The sequence below is a fragment of the Lissotriton vulgaris genome, unplaced genomic scaffold, assembly GCF_964263255.1.
Source record: "Lissotriton vulgaris unplaced genomic scaffold, aLisVul1.2 SCAFFOLD_1067, whole genome shotgun sequence".
NCBI lineage: Eukaryota > Metazoa > Chordata > Amphibia > Caudata > Salamandridae > Lissotriton > Lissotriton vulgaris.
Genome location: NW_028243062.1, coordinates 484,836 through 503,096, shown reverse-complemented (window position 1 = coordinate 503,096; position 18,261 = coordinate 484,836). Strand labels below are relative to the sequence as shown.

Here is an 18,261-nt window from a genome sequence, read left to right as displayed (position 1 = left end):
TAATGCGGGGGGCGTCCGGCGAATGCGGTCTCGTCCCTCTCAACCATGGTTCACGCATGCCTTGCGAGAACAGAAGCTGGTCTGTAAAAAACTAGAGCGAACATGGAGACAAGACTACCTGCCTGTCGCAAAGAAAGCTTTACGAGCAGCCCAAATGGACTACTATGCTGCGATTAAATCAGCCAAAAGTAGGTACTTTTCGGACAGAATTGAGAAGGCCGAGAACAACAGTAAAGAGATCTTCACAATTGTCCAAAACTTCCTATCTCCCTGTGCTGCCCAACCCCAGCTCCCTTCTTCCGCCGAATGGTGTGAAACACTGTCCTGCTATTTTACGGACAAAATAGCAAAAATACAATCGGACCTAGAAATGGCTCAAAAGACCGTTACGACTCCTCCTGCCTTATTCGGACCAGACAGATCATGTCAACGTGACCAACTTGTTACCTTCCTTCCGGCCTCGGAACCGGACATACGTCAAATCCTGACGGCTTTAAAATCTGGATCCCCTTCAGACCCTTGCCCTGCCAGGGTTTTGGGCGGGATAATGGACACCATCTCTCAAGAGGTTACTCACATCATCAACCTCTCCCTTGCCACAGCCAGGATTCCGAGAAGTTGGAAGGAGGCAAAGCTGCTCCCTTTATTAAAAAAGGCCGGTTTAGACCCAGCACTACCATCGAGCTATCGGCCCATTTCATTGTTGCCAGCTCTGGCGAAGGTGTGTGAAAAGGTGGCTTTTAAACAACTGGACAGCTTTATTGAATCTTCTCACGCTTTACATCCAGCTCAGTCTGGATTCAGAGCTGCCTACAGTACCGAGACTGCTTTAGTTGAGGTATCGGAGGCTGTCCGTGAGTGCCTGGACGGAGGTGGCAGAGCGGTCCTGATTTTATTGGACCTCTCTGCCGCCTTCGATACGGTTCCGCATGCCCTACTGTTGGACAGATTACGTGCTGTTGGAATATCCGGGCTGGCCCTTGATTGGCTGTCATCATTTTTAAATGACAGAACTCAACAAGTTTGGATGCCCCCCTATTGTTCGGCCCCAAAAAAATTGTCAACTGGTGTCCCGCAGGGTTCTACGTTAAGCCCGCTATTGTTTAACGTCTATATGACCCCGCTACTCTATCTGGCAGAACATCTGGGAGCCAAGATAATAGCATATGCTGATGACACTCAGCTGCTATTCACATGGCCGAAGGGTGTGTCCGACCCATCAACAGTCCAACGTTGTTTGTCGGAAGTCTTCAGGTGGCTTGCACAAGTCCAACTTAAGTGCAACGAAGACAAGTCCGAGATTCTATTCTTCGGCTCCTTCCCTGACAACTTTAAGGACCAGATCTGGCCTCTGGACCTGCCCTGTCCCAGCGCGACGGGCGGCCCAGCTAAGAACTTGGGGGTCTGGTTCGGTCAAGATCTTAAGTTTTCCGATCATATAAAACAACTGACCGGCATTTGCTTTGGCACCCTGCGTGCCTTGAGGAAATTTTTTCCTCTTCTGCCTAGGGCAGCTAAGGAGTCTGTCCTTCGAGCCTTGATTTTATCTCGGCTCGACTATGCCAATGCTTTATTTAGTGGTCTACCTGCGTACATGGTTCACCGCTTGCAGGTGATACAAAACGCCGCTGTACGCTTGCTCTTTTCCCTTCCAAGGAGATCTAGCGTACGTAGCCATTTACGCAGCCTGCACTGGCTACCAGTTCCTCATCGAATTTTATTCAAAATTCTTGTGTTGGCTTTCAGAGCAGTCCACGGCCAGGGACCAACATACCTGCAGAAAAGGTTTTCATTTTACGCTCCATCCCGTGCCCTTCGATCGGCCAACCTGTGTTTTTTAACCACCCCCAAATTTAAATATGTTCGCATAGGAGGACAATCCATTTCAGTCAAAGCTGCCGCTGCCTGGAATGCTCTCCCTTTCTCTCTTAGAGCCTCACCAACCATCGCTTTGTTTAAAAAAGATCTCAAAACCCATCTGTTTAATGCCCCTTACTAGTAGTTCCCCCAGACTCTGCTTTCAGTTCTTCCGTTTCTCAAATTTTACTCACCGCGCCAGGATACCCCGTGGTAACAGAGCGCGATACAAAAGTTTTAATAAACATAAACATAAACATAATATTGTGTGAACTTGATTAATTTGTTGGTATAACTCTACTCCTATATGCAAGTAGATAACCAGTCCTATGTCAATATAAAGTTTGGCTGATATACCAATCTCACTGTAATTTACCAGGGATCATTTTATAATTCATTAACAGATTAATTTTAACAGGCTAATCAATAAGCTTCAGAATTTCCATCTATCTTAAGAAAATACAGTGAAATTATTGTCTTATTTCTTGATTAGTTAATCTGTTCATAAAATGTATGTTTATATGAAAATGCTTTCTGAGGAAATAGCGCTGTGTTGGATAATGCTACTCTAGTTTAGGCCTTTTAGCAGAATTTTTCTTAGATGAATACTAGGATGTGCAAGCATGTTTCTAGATTTAACAAACCTATCTGATTTATTGTTAAAAACTGCTGAATAATGTATCAGTAACATTTTCTATATTTTAAAAACCTCAATGTTATATTTTAAGAGTATCACCATGGGAGATGTATTTATTAACATGGAAAATGGTCGCCTAGTTTTACCAAAGCGGTTATTGATATATTTCTGTAAATTAATTTAGAGAGATGTGTCAATTTATAGGGAGCATATCGTTTTATCTTGAGGAACTGTACCTTTTTGTGTTGATTTGTGAATTGCAGAAATGTCTTCATCTATCTGCATAATTTTCCTGAATTTCAGAATTGTTTATGTGCATTATTGGATTAAAACATTCTGATAATTCCCACAGTCCTTTTGGAGACAGAATGTTCCTATATTTTCAATAAATGCCCACAATAATCAATTTATTAATGTATGATTTATTTATTTTTGGCCAATACTACATTATGAGACATGTACGCTCGTTGGCAAGAATTTTGTAGGACTCTGAAACATTTGTCGATACATCAAAAAATGTATATTTTATTCTCAGAGCTTTGTTTAATGTTCTTGAGTGAAGAATACTGCCTTCAATTAGCAATTACTATTGAAAATGTCTATAATTATTAAGAAGTAGATGCATTGTTCTTGAGGCAACATTGCACTTATTGAGTGCCAAATCTTTAATTTCCGTAGAACCAAAGTGGTTATTTTTTATTTTTAAGAATAAGGCAATTGAAGTTTATTTAATGCGCTCCATCAGTCCCTGTTTAATTTATTGTGATATGAATCATGCAAGTGAATATATTGGCTGTTCTTTGTTTTACCCGTAGGAGCTGCAGCCATTGCATTAGATACAAATGTGTGTATAGAACTTTTAACAGACTCTTCACTCCATTAACCATAATCAGTTTTAAAATTTAACATATTTCTGAAGAGAAGTAATTTATTCTAGGACTATTGCTGTATTCTCAAGGATTTTACGCACATAACTAACTTCTGCTGAATCACACAATTGCCAGACAGAAGGTAACTCTGCTAATGCACTGCATTGCCTAATTATGCAGCGCTGGGCAGTACAGCATGTATTTATGAGGAGTGACGAGGTATAGGTGAAGACCCTCATCCAAAACCCAGGCTCATGAGCCTATCTCTTAGCTTCATCACAGCACCAGTGATGACATAGTGAGCAGTGTTATTAATATTTTTTTATTTTTTGGGGTGTTTTTATTTAACAGCCTTTAAATGCACTTTGTACAATTATAATAGCTGTACTGAATCAGAAAAAAATGGCGCTGAACATTTTCTTCTAGTTCATATGTGAAGGAAATGAAAAAATTCCCATTTCATATTTATGTGTTTCCCTTCGCCACAGTCGCCTCACAGAAACCGGTCCTTATCCAGTTTGGATGTTACCATTTGCTTTCTGGCTCCTGTGGTCAAATTGTTCTTAAATCTAGTTTGTGAGAGGTGCTTATATAGTCCCTCTTTTGCCTCAGTGGGTGCTCCCACAGCAGGTCCTCTGCTTATTGTACTACATATTGTCCTACTTTAATGCCTGTGGACTGTTCCGGTTTAGAAAATCTGGTCACCTAAAAAAGCGTCCACCGCGCATGTAAAAACCTGATCTGGTTCACACAGTAAAGATCAGCAGATTTTTACATCCACAGCCATCCCTTACAACAGAAAAATCTGAAAGACATATGGACATATTATTTTATTTGTAAGTGACACCAAAGTGTGATGCAGTGGGGTTTCCATGAGTGTCAGGAGTGGTCAATACAAATGGTGACCTGCATTTTATTAACATTTTCAGTATTCAGAAACAACCGCAATGCCTTCTACACACTCCATGCACGTCTAGATTTAAGCCTGGGCGTCCCTTACTTATTAGTCTTCTGAAAGTTTAGAGTGCAAGAAAGACCTGAAACTATACCTTTTTTAAGGCGCTTCGGAAGAATAAAGTAGTTTACTTGAGAAAATACTTTTTATATGAAGTAAACATAGAAACTGTAGATTTATCCCAATGCCACATCTGCATATTTTCTGCAATGTACAGGGTCTACAGGCATAAGACAGGGCCTTTGCTGTGATCCTAAATGTTGGATGAGGGATGTTGTGACCTATACAAAAGGTGGAAATATCCATGTTGTGTGATCTAATTCTACGAATGTGACATTTATACGTTTTCGGGCAATTGATCCCTCTTTCTAAATCTACTACGCAATACATTCTTTGTTCCTTCAGACCCCATTGTAGTCACTTAGAAGATGAATCTCTTGTTCAGGATATTTTGTTGTATTTATTGAGAAGTTGATGATATTTTGCTACTGAAGACTCTGAATCTTCCACTGAGAGTGCACTTCAGAATTGCTGGAATCGTTTTATGATTTAATGGTAGGTTCATATTTGATTCCTCTTTGTTACTGATTTGAGATTTTTGACATTTCCTCCAGGGAGACTGTATATTTTTTTGCTTTGTGAACCGAGCATCTGCCTCCTACCCCTCTCCCAGGGACATTATTTAGCGTTGTAAGTTTTCTTGTTTCCATTCAATCTTCTGGGTGATTATTCTTCTACTTCTGGCAAGAGTAATGTGATGTGATTTTAATTCCTTATTCTTAGGTTTTGTAAAACTCAACCCCCCAGACTGGTAGAATAAGTCACTTTTAAACACACCAACCGTAAAAAGTGAATGCCAGTGGTTCGAAGTCACTAAAATTCCTTGATTGATAGATTTCAGAAGTTAAGTATTAGAATTAAGATACACCATTTTGGAAAACGCCAGTTAGTTTAAAACTCCCTAAAGATTAGTTAGAAGTACAGTGTATTATTCTTCTACCCTCCACCAGTGTGCTGACGCATGCAACCCAAGTTAGTACATTTGACCTGGTTAAAGGGTTGGATTCTGTCACCACCACTGAAAACTCAGGAGCCCTCCGGGAGAATCTCTGAGCCAGTATTCAGACACAGAACACTGCTTTGCTTTGGTGATGAGTAAAATATGTACTTTTCACTGCAGTGTCAACACCTTAGGAAAACTGTGGCCCGGACAGTAAGGTCTCTCCTTCAGAAGCTTGCTATTCTAAGGTTCTCTTTTAGCCAGCTTGGAATTATTTCAGCATTGCTGGGCAGTGTATCCTTCCAACCGCCCCCTTTCAGGGCAAAAACAAAACGTACAGCCACTCCATGTGCCACGGGGGCTAATGGAAGGACGCGTCTGGCCCATACCATGCACAAATGCTTAGGAGCTATAAGTATAATTGCTGCATGTCTGAATCACCTCGAGGTGTCACTGCTGAACATAACACATTCTGACTATCCATGTATTTAGTCATTTTATAAAGCACTGCACGCCACCCTTCAGTCACCTCTGAGCACTATAGTGTCAGGTCAGCACATACAAAGCTTTGAGTGGCGATTAGTGTCGTTGATGTGTTTGCTATTCTCTGACTGGCCACTCCGTCCCTCCGCTACAAATAGGATTCTTTAACTAACCATTAGCTATCTATACGACACATTTGTCGCTCATACCATGTATTGACTGGTCACTATATGTTACGGTTGTTCTGGTTATTCTCTCTCTCTCTACAGTGTTGTACATCCCAGTCTCTGACCATTCGCTGTCACTCTGGCACATCCTATACTCTGCCACTAGGTGTCACAACTAAGCATGCTCAACAGTGACTGACCACTAGTTGTCGCTGCTGCTTTAACTGCTCACCAGCAGTATTAGTCTGAACTTTTCTCAGGACCATTAAGGTTGATTTAAGTCCCCCCCTCAAACTCGCGAGAGTCATCCAAGAGTTAAGGCTCACATTCTGTAACTAGTGCACAATGGGTTGTTTATGCAATGCTAGTTTACGAGAATGCGCATGCAAGAGGTGGGAATGTAGCTCTGTGTCTGCCCCCTGGCTCTGCTCCCGGAAAGGTTGGAAATCTTGAAGGGCAGAAGGGGACATGCAGAAGTAGGCTTCTCAGACTTTTACTTTAAATGCTTCAGGCTGCGAAGGTTAGCGGGAGCCAGAGGTTTCCGCCGCTTTGGTTTCTCCTTGCTGCCTTTCGATGGTTTCGGCCTGTGAAGAAAAGGCTAATTCCTTTAGGGGACAGTAAGGGAGGTCAGATACTGCAACATGAAAGTGCTCCCATCCCCTGTAGCCCCCCTCCCCCCAAGATATCCTTATGGGAGGGAATCTGTGAGTGGAATAGAAGGAAGGGGAGAAGGTAGAAGCAAGAGAAAGAGGTAGGGAGTGCAAAACAAAGAGTAAGGGAAGGCGAGAAAATGAGGGTGACTTAGTGAAAATAGAATATAAACTATGGTGCAGAGAGATGTAGTTGGCAGCAGAGACATAAGGCATGAGCACTCACCGCTCTGGCTTTAATTTCGAATATTTCTTTGGTCTGCAAAACAAAGAAGATAACGTCAGACTGTAAACAAGCCACTGACTATGTGGCTGGCTAACGCGCAGGTTGCAATTCTTTGGAGATGCAGCGTACAAGTGCTTTAGCGCCACGGCTAAGATGTTTGCCCCGGCTGTGCCTTAGAAGGTACCACCAAAGTAGGAAGGTGAGATGATGGAGCAACTAGACTGCACTGTCAGTTGCAGCTGTCCCTACTGCCAACAATCTTCTTCTAGTGTGTCATAGCAGAATTATCCACTGGTGGTCTTTACTACTCTAATCCTCTCTTCCTCGTCTCAGTATGTCATGAGGTTTTTATTTATTTATTTAAAAGGTTTTATATAGCGCTGCTGGACCCAGGAGTATCAGAACGCTTTACATGGTGAATAAACATGTTATAATACAATATACAATTGATAATGAGCAGAAAAATTCAAACAAGATAAAAAACATTGTGTTAAATGAGTGCAGGGGGCAAAGGAACTGGGGGATAGAAGAGGGGAAAGGGAGTAAAAATTAGAGAGAGAGCGGGGGGAGAGGTGAGGGCGAGTGAGTGGAAAAGGGGGAGAGGGGGTGGGTAATAATAGCAAATCAGAGCATAGAAGTAAAGAGTAGGGACAAAATCAGTAACATTAAGAACCCCAATATTTATTGAGGAGGAGAACTTGGAGTCTTTTTTTGAAGAGAGGGTAAGAGGGGTTACAGCGAAGATCCTTGGGGGGTGAATTCCAGATTGTAGGAGCATTGCCAGAGAATGCACGTGATTGGGTTGTATTACATTTTAGTTTAGGAGGGATCAGAACAAGGGAGTTAGTGCTCCTCAGGGACCTGGAGCACCCTGCTTTCTGTAGTTTGCTCGAAAGGTAGGAAGGGGTGTTTTGGTGAAGAGCTTTGTGCGTGATGCAGGCGATCCTGTAGGTGGATCGACCTTCAATTGGGAGCCAGTTTAGGTTTTTGAGAACAGGGGAGATACGGTAACAAATTTTACTGTCAGAAATAAGTCTGGTAGCTAGGTTGAGAACAGATTTAATCGGTGCTAGGTGGACTTTAGGGGTACCAGCAAGAGTGGCGTTACCATAGTCAATCCTAGACAGGACAAGAGATTGGACAACGATTTTAAAATCATCTGCTGGAATGAAGGGTTTCATTTTTTTGAGGTGATGAAGGGAGAAAAGAGCACTTTTGGCTGTGTTTTGATGTGGGGAATGAGATTAAGGTTATGTTCGATGCTGATACCTAGGAATTTGACAGAGTTAGAGGTGGAGAGGGAGCAATTAAGTGCATTGATATCATTGATCCAGAGTTGAATGGGAAGGGATTTATTTTTAGGAGTGAAAAGGATGATTTCAGTTTTTTTAGGATTAAGTTTGAGATGATTAATATGGAACCATGATTGGACTTTAATCAGGGTGTCATTGATGTGAAGGATGTCATTGTGGGATTTAATCCTGTAGTACAGTTGAGTATCGTCGGCATAGAGGTGGTAACTGATTTTGGCTTCATTGAGAATGAGGGTGAGTGGTTCCATAAAAAGATTGAATAGGGTTGGGGAGAGGATAGACCCTTGAGGTACACCGAGTGAGACAGGTTGAGGTTTGGAGAGGCAGTGACTGAGCTTAATTTGGTGTGATCGATTTTGCAGGAACGAGGAGAACCATTTGAGTACAGTGCCTTCAAAGCCAAAACGATATTTGAGGGTGTTAAGAAGGGTGGGATGGTGGACAGTATCGAAAGCGGCTGAGAGATCGAGGAGGATAAGTAGCGAGGATTCGCCTTTGTCTCAAGAGCGATGAATGCCATCTGTAATATTGAGCATAGCAGTTTCAGTGCTGCACCACTTTCTAAAACCAGATTGGAAAACGTCAAGGAGATTGAAGAAGATGATATGGTCATTTAGTTGAGACAGGACACATTTTTCGAGGGCTTTAGAGAGGAGGGGAAGGTTCTAGATAGGGCGAAGATTGTTCAGGTCATTAGGGTCAGCGGTGGGATTTTTAATAATGGGGGAGATTTGACCAAGCTGAAGGGAGGGAGGAACACAGCCAGTGGAAAGTGAGGAGTTGATGATATCGGTCCATAAAGGGGCAATGATGTATTTGAGTTCCTGAACTAAATGGGCAGGGAGAGGGTCTTTAGAGTGAGAGAAAGGTTTGAGTTTAGAGATGATGTTGATGATGGTGGTTTCTGATATTGGACTGAATTCGCTCCATAGAGCCTTGTTTTTAGAGAGAGGATCTGTCTGAGAAGTATCAAGAAGGGGTAAAGCAGGGAGGTGTTGAGATGAGTCGAGATGCGGGAGAGAGGAGGACAAAAGTGTACTAGGAGTGTTCGGGAGGGTATGTTGGTTGAGGGGAGGTTGGTGACCGAGAAGGGGGGGAAGAGAAAGAAAGTTCGATGTGTTTGACTTTATTCGAAAAGAAGCTAGCGATTTCTTCGCATCTTTCAACAGAGGCTGTTAAAATAGGCGGGCCAAGGAAGTTTGTTTTTTAACGATGTTAAAAAGTTCTCTAGGGCGGTTTTTGGCCTGGTCAAGTTGTGACCAGAGAAAAGAGGCCTTTTCGTTAAAGATATGTTTTTTGTAATGGGCTCTGCAGGTTCTCAGGAGAGCCAGGTTGTCTGACGAGGGATGACTTCTCCAAGCACGTTCTGATTGTCTAAGGGCCCGTCTTTCATTATTGAGTTCTGCATTGAACCAGGATTTGGGAGGGATGTTTTTTTGTTTTTTGAGTTTAATTGGGGAAAGTAGGTCGAGGGCACCAAGAATAGATTTATTATAATGGTCAGTAAGGTTGTTGGTGCTATGAGAGGTAGGGGGGAGAAGTAAGCAAGATTTAATTGCGGATTCCAATTCGTCAGGAGGAATAAGGAGAAGGTTGCGAGTGGGTTTCATAGGTAAAGTTCTAATAGGGGCGGTGTGAGTAATGGGGTTATTTAGGGTGAAAAGGATGAGGTGGTGATCCGACCATTCTACTGGAAGGATATTAGAGAGAGAGGCCAGATCCTTGCTCGTCACAATAGCATCGAGGGTGGCACCTTTGGTGTGAGTGGGGGCAAGGCAGAGTTGGGTCAGGTCAGTGATGTCTAAAGTTTCTTTAAATTGGATGACAGCAGGGTCATCACTTTTATTCCAGTGGATGTTGTAATCACCGAGGAAGAGATTCTTGGAGTGAGAGAGCGATGCTTGAGTAATAAAATCGGTCATCTCTTCAGTGAAGGGGAGACAATTTCCCGGGGGGTGGTAAATGGTGTGAAGTCGAGTGGTGGGAAAGCTAGGAGAGGAGAGGTCGGCGCAGGGGTATTCAAAGGACGAGGGGTCTTGGAGCTGGACAAGTGAGATGTCGAGTTGGTCCTTAAAGATAAGAGCAAGGCCTCCTCCTATTTGGTCGATTCTATCTTTCCTAATGATAGAGTAGCCTGGCGGGATGAGCGAATCGAGGATAGGAGTAGAGTGGGTGGAGAGCCAAGTTTCAGTTAGGAATGCAATGTCTATGTTTTCACTGAGAATGGTTTCTGCAATCTCAGTTGCGTGGCGGGAGGCGGATCTGCAGTTTATCAACATGCAGCAGAGGGGAGAGGGGACAGGTAAAGGGGTGGGGGGGGCAGGGGGGGATAGTTCTAAGTAGTTGGGGAGGTCTAGGAGATGTTGGGTAAGGTGGGAGGCTGTTAGTTCCTAAGAGAACTGGGATAGAAGATTGATGGATAGGGGGGTAGTGTGCAAGGTTGGGGAGGGAGAGACAGGGGAGTTACTAGTGTTTCAGAAATCTTTATTGCATGATTAAAATAACCTTTGCAAGTTACAGAATTTTAAGAGCGATATATCAATGAATACATATAAAAATAAGTATAAGATCATATGCGTTATGAAGATTATAAAAATGTGTAAAAAACATACTTATAAAAAGGAGAGTTAAGGATCATGTCCATTATACAATAAGGTGGCAGTTGGAACTAGGCTAGTAATTGTGCTGGTGAGAAATCGCGTACTTGGGACTCCTCACCAAGTTTTTTATCTGCTTGTTCCAAAAACCTTACTAGGGCACAGTTTAATTTAGTGTTCCGAGGGTCAAAGCAAGCCAAGACTGCTGCTCTACACGATCTGATCATGTTTGTGTTCCAGAGTTTCCTCAGGAGGGACCGCCTTTCGTTCAGCAGGTTTGGGCAAAGACAAAGGATGTGTACTATGTCTTCTTTTTGATTCCCGCAGAGTCTACATTGTTCCTGTCCGTGGGCTCTTTTCCATTTTGGCAAATGGACCAACAGGTTGATTACTCCCATTCTCAACTTTAGGAAACTTAATTTTGTTCGAGTAGTGAATGGTTGAGTTAGGTACTCCTGTGGGGTCAACTGGACATAGGATTGCAAGGACATCCATCCGTGACTTCTTTTTGCCAGCCGAGCCTTGTCTTCCACGGAAGAGAGCTTTTTTGTGCTTATTTTCGCTAGTCGTTTGAATTCATTATGGCTTACTTGCATGCCCCAACGGTCTTTCAGGCCTAGTGTTCTTAATCCTCTTTCCCAATATGCATGCCCTGCTCGCCATAGATTCATTTGAAGGCAAGACCATAGATGTTGTGCTAGGCTGCCTTCCTTCGATGACCTCAATTTATGACCGCACATTAGAAAACTCAAGGCTCTGGTAAGTGATTGGTGGCAGATTCCCAGTTCCAACCTAATTTGGGCCAGTGATGTTTGACTTGGTAGCTTGAACACTATTCTATACATTTTTGTAATAATTTTGTCCAGTTGGCCGCTATCCAAGCCTTTTAGAACCTCGCTTCCTTAGGTTAATGTGGGAATAATTTTTGCTTGCGCTACCTGGATTGTTGGAGCGAACGTTGGGCCTTGTAGTTTCTTATGTATAGAACTGATTGCGAAAGCAAGCGCAGAACCCTTCTTTTTTTGTTCTTCTAGATGTGATTTGTATCTACCGTTGTTATTAAAAGAGACTCCAAGGTACTTGTGGCATTTGGATTCAGCAATCCTTTCTTGATTCAAGACCCAAACCAGCTTCTTGGCCTTTCCTGAACGCACCGCCAAAATTTTGGTCTTCTTGCTGTTTCTCTGGAGCTCATTCTTATTTGAATAGTCAGAGATGGCGTCCATGAGTCTTTGCAAGCCGATCTTTGTTTTGCTAAGAAGTACAACATCATCAGCGTATAAAAGATTTGACAACAAGAAACCAACTACTTTGGGAGAATGAGAATTTACCTTATTTAAGGCTTCTGGAAGGTCGGATAGGAACAAGTTAAAAAGTGTGGGGGCAAGGACACATCCTTGTTTGAGCCCTTTTGTCGTCGGAATTGGACGTGATAGTCTGGAACCGTCCCCAATCTTTATCCTGACCCATGTGTCCTGATGGAGAAGCTGTATAGCTCTTAAAAGATCATTTGGGATGTTTAAACTGTACAGCTTCTGCCAGAGCTTAGCTCTATTAACCTTGTCGAAGGCAGCTTTATAGTCAATAAATCCCATATAGAGTGGGCAAGTGCTTACCTCTGCCTGATCGATCAGACAAGAGAGGGTCATAAGATTGACCGAGGTGCCGGTGTTACTTGTGAAGCCAGTTTGGTTCGGAGGAATTACGGAATGATCATCAGCCCACGTTCTAAGTGAGTTAAGTAGCAAACCAGCAAAATACTTTGCTTCATTGTCAATGAGGGCTATGAGGCGATAGGACCCGGGAGATTTTTTATCCCCTCCTTTGAAGATTGGTGCCAAAATGGATCCCTGCCAGGAGGGTGGTATGATGTTATTTTGCAGGATACAGTTGAAGAGGGTGGTTAGCTTCAAGGCCCAGTAGGTTGTGTCCTCCTTAAACAGAGCCTAAGGAATTCCACTAGGGCCTGGGGCACCGTCCTTCCGACCCTTTTTGATCAGTTTTTCAATTTGGGCCACCTCGATTGTTGTTGATTCGTTGTTGCTTTGCGACATGGGGCACTCATTTGGTTGCGCAGTTTTCTGGCCAACGTTGAAAGATTCCTTCATTGAAGGGGATTTGATGTTACAATCAGTTGGATTAGCAGGCACTTTGTGAGCAAGAATGTCTTCGACATTAAGATTCTGATGAAGGGTTTTTACTTTTTGGTCATTAAAGTGAAGATACAGATAGGCGACCCACTCAGTCTCCAGTATGCATGAGGACGCAACCTTCGGGGCTCGCCCAGAAATACTATTGATGGTTCGCCAGAACCTAGCGGAATTGTTTGTTTTAATGTCATTTTGCAGCCTAGCCCAGAAGGAGTTCCAGAGACTTCTGCGTTGTTCTCTTTTAGCCTTCTTTAGGTAGCTGCGAGCCTCTCTCAAATTTGTTATCAACTGAGGATCCGTAGGATTTGTTTTTAAAGCCCTCCATGACCGATTCATGTTTCTTGTAGCAGATTGTATTGCGGGGTTGCGACTGGGCGTCTGGCTTTGCCCATACAAGTTCGACTGCCTTATTGGTTTTGCATGTTTGTCGATCAGTTCAATTGCGAATGTTGACCAGTTAGCAATTACATCGTTTGTGGGCCTCCTGGTGCCCTCCATAATAAGTTTAGCATCTGCTGCTATTTGTTGAAAGTTGCTGAAGGAGCACTTGATGCGTTTTAAGTTTATTGTGTAGCAGTCAGATGGCAGTGACCTGTCTTCTTCATGTTGAATTAATCTGGTCATAAGCGATATTTCTTGTGAGCGGTGGTCACTTTCAGTTCTGCTTCCAAGGCTAAAACCTATTATTTGGCGGAGAAGTGGAAGACTAACAAAGGTATAGTCAATTAGCGAAGCGCCATTTTTACTCAGATAGGAGAAGCAAGGTGGCTTGTCTGAAGGAAAGCACCCGTTTAAGGCTCGGAGGCCCAGATTTTCCAGGTTGCCTTGTAAGGAGCGTCCTTTGGAGTCGTTCTTGTGCCAACCTGGGGGGTCCTGCGGGGGTATGACCCAAATGCTATCATGTGATTTGGTTATCTCGTTTTTGCCCAGGTCCGACATTAGCCACATGTTGAAATCACCTGATAGTATTATTTCTAGTTCGAGGGGTCCGATTTTTGCTCTTAGTACAGTTGCTATTACTTCTTCTGAGAAGGAATGCCTTGATACTGTGGTTGGACGGACATAGGCATTCATTAAGAGCAGGGTCCTGCACTGGGCTTTGTCGGAGGTAAAGGAAATTCCCACGCACTGGAGGGAATGTGATGAGCCACCTAAGTCCCATGAAGTGATTGCATTTTTGATGGATATGTAAATTGCTAGGCCTCCACTGCCTCTTCCTGAAGATTTCAGTTTTTGTGCTGGAATATGATGGATTTTGAAGCCTTCGATTTGCTGCGGTTCAAGGAGCCATGTCTCTTGAAGTAGTAGTATCTCGAATTCCTGAAAATAAGAGATTATGGCTTTGTCTTCCAGTTTGTTGGCTAGTCCGTTTATGTTCCAAGAGCATATCTTTAGAGGGCACATATTTAGGTCCTTTACACTGTTATTCTGTCATCGTAACAGGAGAGTTGTGTTTAGGGTGCCTGCCAACCATGACCATGTGCCGACCTCGTCCCGATCCCTATTTGGTGTGCGCCAGTCATCTCTCAATATTCTTTGTTTGTCTTCGCGGGTGGGAGTTTTATTGCATGCGCCCCTGAGGACTGAGTACACTTCTCCCCTTTCTGCCCATGTGTGCTTAAGTTCTTGATTTGCCAGCAAGACATGTGGGTATCCCGCTACCCTGCCAGGTTGTAGCAGTATACCCCACTGCTTGAAGGTGTCTGTGTGCCCTAGGATGGTGTTCGTTACTTCTGCCGATCTCCAAGTGACCTTTGTGGTTTCATTTATTTGGCCATGACTTGGTGCAATGAATTCAATCGATGTAATATCTTGTGTGGTTATACCGTTTAGCAGACCGGTGGCTTGTATTAGTTTTAAGATGTTACCACGATTGAGAATATCGTGGCTGCCTTTGGACTTGTACTCCGGGTAGAAGAGTGTAAAGTTGGAGTCGCCACATGAAGGGGACTTATTCAGCCTTGAATTTGCATCTGATGTTTGGGTGCAAATCCCATGATCTGTGCTTGCCGAGGGATCAAGATTCAGTGCCTCCTTCTGATCGCTAGGGCTCTTTTGGGTTTTACGCCCTACCGCAGCTCCCTTATCTCTCACGGGGCTTACACCCTGATGGTTTTTGACAGAGCTGTTGATATGCACCTGATTTGAAGTGATGCTTTGGTCGACTTGTTTTGCAGGGTGACCGGGATTTTGGCCCTGGACCTTTACATCCTGCGGCAGAGGAGTATTTGAAGGAGGCGTGTCGGTAGTTGTGATTTGCTCCCTTGACCCACTGGCCGCCTTTTTTCCTAAAGTTGTCCGAGTTGATACCTTTTCTGTTGGCGTGGGGGAAGCCCCGCTCGTCCTACTTTTCCTTTCAAGCAGTGTTAGTGGTTCTTCTAATTTAGTTCTTGATTCCTCAGTATCTTTTGGGTTAACACACTCTGTAGCTGTTAAACAACGGGTAAAGGCTCAGCTCTTGTTTGCGTTTACCCAGTTTATTGCGGCCTTTCCGCTTCCTTTGCCTTTTCCCCTTTCCCACAGGATCTCCCCATGCTTGTTCGATTGGAGATGGAGGGGAGGAATTTGCTCTATCGGCAGTTGGAGTTTTTTCCTGTTCACTCTTTTGACAGACAGTTCCCGATGTGTCATGCGGTTGAGGGAAATCGATTTCTGTGACTCCTCGTTCCTTTGAGTTAGTTCTCCTTTTTACTATGTTGTCCTCACTTAGGACGCCGTCACTGCAGTTTCCCGGGGGGGGGGGGTGGGGGGGGGGGGGGCTTAAGATATGTAATTTCTTTTAGATCTGCCAGAAGGCTTTCCATTATTCCTGGGAGTGTGCTAAGTTTCTCTATTATAGGTGAACAGTCACATCCTTGTTGCGGGAGATCTACTGCTGCCTGGGCCCGTCGGATCAAGCTATTGAGGTTTGAGATCTTATGGTCGATTTTGACTACATACACGGCCAGTGTATTCAAGAGGCTTATTTGGATATCCATTTTGTTAGCTTGATAGGAATTGCTTCAGCTGACCTTTGGAGGATATCCAAGGCAGTGGCCCATGCCCTTTCTTGAGTGTAGTCCTCGTTTTTCACTTCCTTTGGCGACGACGATGGCCCAGGGTTACCAGGGATGGTATTTCCGTATGAGAGCAGCATTTTCTCCCATTCCTTTGACTCAAGGTAGGCAAGATCTTTTTCTGCTGGTTCAGTTTCCTCTATGAGTGTCATGGGCTCAGAAACACAGGCTTTAGGTTGTTCCCGTTGGACGTGGACAGTTTCGCCGTCCTCAAGTGGACAGGGGAGTTACTAGAAAAGTTAGCTCCTGCTGTAGTAGGGCAGGTTTCCCGTTGAGGGGGGGGGGACATGATGGTATTATAGGGAGGGACGCTTAGGGTGGGATCTGTGTGATTGGATCGGATAGTGTGGTTACAGGGGAGAGCAGGAGTGTCAGTGTTGGTAACAACTATAGGAGGTCTGTTTGTGGGTGGATTGAGATGAGTGTCGAAGTGCAAAGGTAAGGTGCATTGTGAGGCGGTTGATGTGTGGTCAAGATCTGAGGGATGGGCTTTTAGAAGGAGTGAGATGTCTCTTCTGAGTGAGAAAATATCTGAAATGAGGGAAGAAAGGAGAAGTTCAATTTTAAGGAGTGTTTGAGTGGAAAAAGAGGAGTGAAGTGCATCGGTTATTTTAAGGAGATTGGTAGAGTTAGAGTTAACAAGGGGGGTATATCCAGGAGTGGAAGTGGGGAAATCCTGGAGGAGGTGGGGGGGGGGGGGGAGTTATGATGAGGGGGAGGAACGTTTTTAGTAAGGGGTATACAGGAGGTAGACATAGGAGAGGGGTTCAATTTAGGAGGCCTGTTAGGAGTATGAGGTGTAAATCCAGTGATGGTCGGTGTACCTAGTGTATTGTGGATTGTTAGAGGGAACAAGGAAGAGTGAAAGAGGGGTATGGGTGGAGGATAAGGAGGAGCTAATGTATTGTGGATTGTGGACCTAGAGTGTTGTGGATTGTAAGAGGGAGCAAGGGAGAATGAAAGGGGGTTATCGCTGGAGGTGCTGATGGGGAGGTGTGTGAGAAGGTTAGGCGAGGGGGGAGAGGATGAGTAGCATCAGAGGGTGTGGTGGCGTGGGAGTGGGAGTCGGAGTCGGAGGTAGGGAGGAAGATAGGAGAGAGAAAATTATTAAAATGGGGGATATCATGGGGTAAGTAGGTGAGGCTGGAGGAGTCACTGAGGCATTGAATAGGGTGGAGGATGACCGGGATTATTCAAGAAGTGGTCAGGAGGAGGGGAGTGAGTAGCAGAGCATCGGGAAGATGGGGTAAGCTAGGGAACTGATGTATGAGTGGGTAATCTGTGTTTTGGTATAGTGCTCACCATGCTCATGAATTGGCTGTGTCAACCCATAAAAACAATGGGGCATATGTATGAAAGTTTGGTTTTCCGTTTCTCAAATAGCGAATTTTAGAGAGTCGCTATTTGAGAATCCCAAAACGAGATGTAAAAAAGATTTGTGAATCCTAGATATTACTTTATTAAGAATCGCTAAGTGCGATTCGCCATTAGGGAAACCCTCCCCATTTATTCCTATGGGCCTAGAGGCACATAGGAATGAATGGGAAGACATTCTCAATTTGCAATTAGAGAATTGAAAATTGAGAATGCAATTTCAAGGTTGCAAGGTGTCAAAAGGACACCCTATTGCACCCCTGAAATAAGCAGGGGTGCACATGTGGCGCACAGACATGCCCTAAGGGCATGTATGTGCGCCACGTTGCACTTTGAAAAATAAAAATAAATGAATTTTTCAAAGAAATCACAAATTACTACCAACTTGAAGTTGATAGTAATTTGCGATTCCTTAAGGCCAAATTGCACTTTTTCAGTGCTTCTTACATTGCATTTAAGGAATCCCAATTTGCGATTCCTCAAATGCAATCGCAAAATAGGGAATTGCAAATTTTGCAAGGCAGTTTCTCATTAGTACTTACCACTAAGCCCAATTGCGATTGCTACTGCTGTAATTCTGCGAATTTAGGTGTTTGCGATCGCAATTCGGAATGATACATATGGCCCAATGAGGCCTCCTTCAAAACATCTAGTGATCATCTGCACTGCAACCTCACACACGTGCTAAGGTCTCAGGCCAAGTGGGGGAGCCCGAGGATCCCAGATGTGCCTGTTATGTTTTACCATATTTGTAAGGTTAGCACTGCAGCAAAGGTTGCAGCCTGGAGCATCTTTGAGATGCTGAAGTGCAAACAGAAATCAAAAAACACTCCAGGCATCTTAAAGCTCTTCCTGGACTCAAGCACATTCAGATTTGCTCCAAGTGGAAGTCTTTGTGAATATCCTATTTGTTAGCCTGGGTAAATC

General features: G+C 43.9%; 1 protein-coding gene across 3 annotated transcripts in view; it reads right to left on the bottom strand.

Annotated features, from left to right (window-relative positions):
• LOC147668719 (vascular endothelial growth factor A-like) overlaps window positions 1-18,261 on the bottom strand; it is a 298,705-nt gene that overhangs the window by 35,775 nt on the left and 244,669 nt on the right. For 2 of the 3 annotated variants that reach the window (XM_086948481.1, XM_086948482.1), the window contains exons 5-6: window positions 6,845-6,877; window positions 6,466-6,552 (exon numbers count right to left, since the gene is read on the bottom strand). In XM_086948481.1, the coding sequence (XP_086804607.1) occupies window positions 6,466-6,552; window positions 6,845-6,877 (120 nt within the window). The remainder of the gene's footprint in view (window positions 1-6,465; window positions 6,553-6,844; window positions 6,878-18,261) is intronic. The other variant, XM_086948483.1, reaches the window with a different exon arrangement.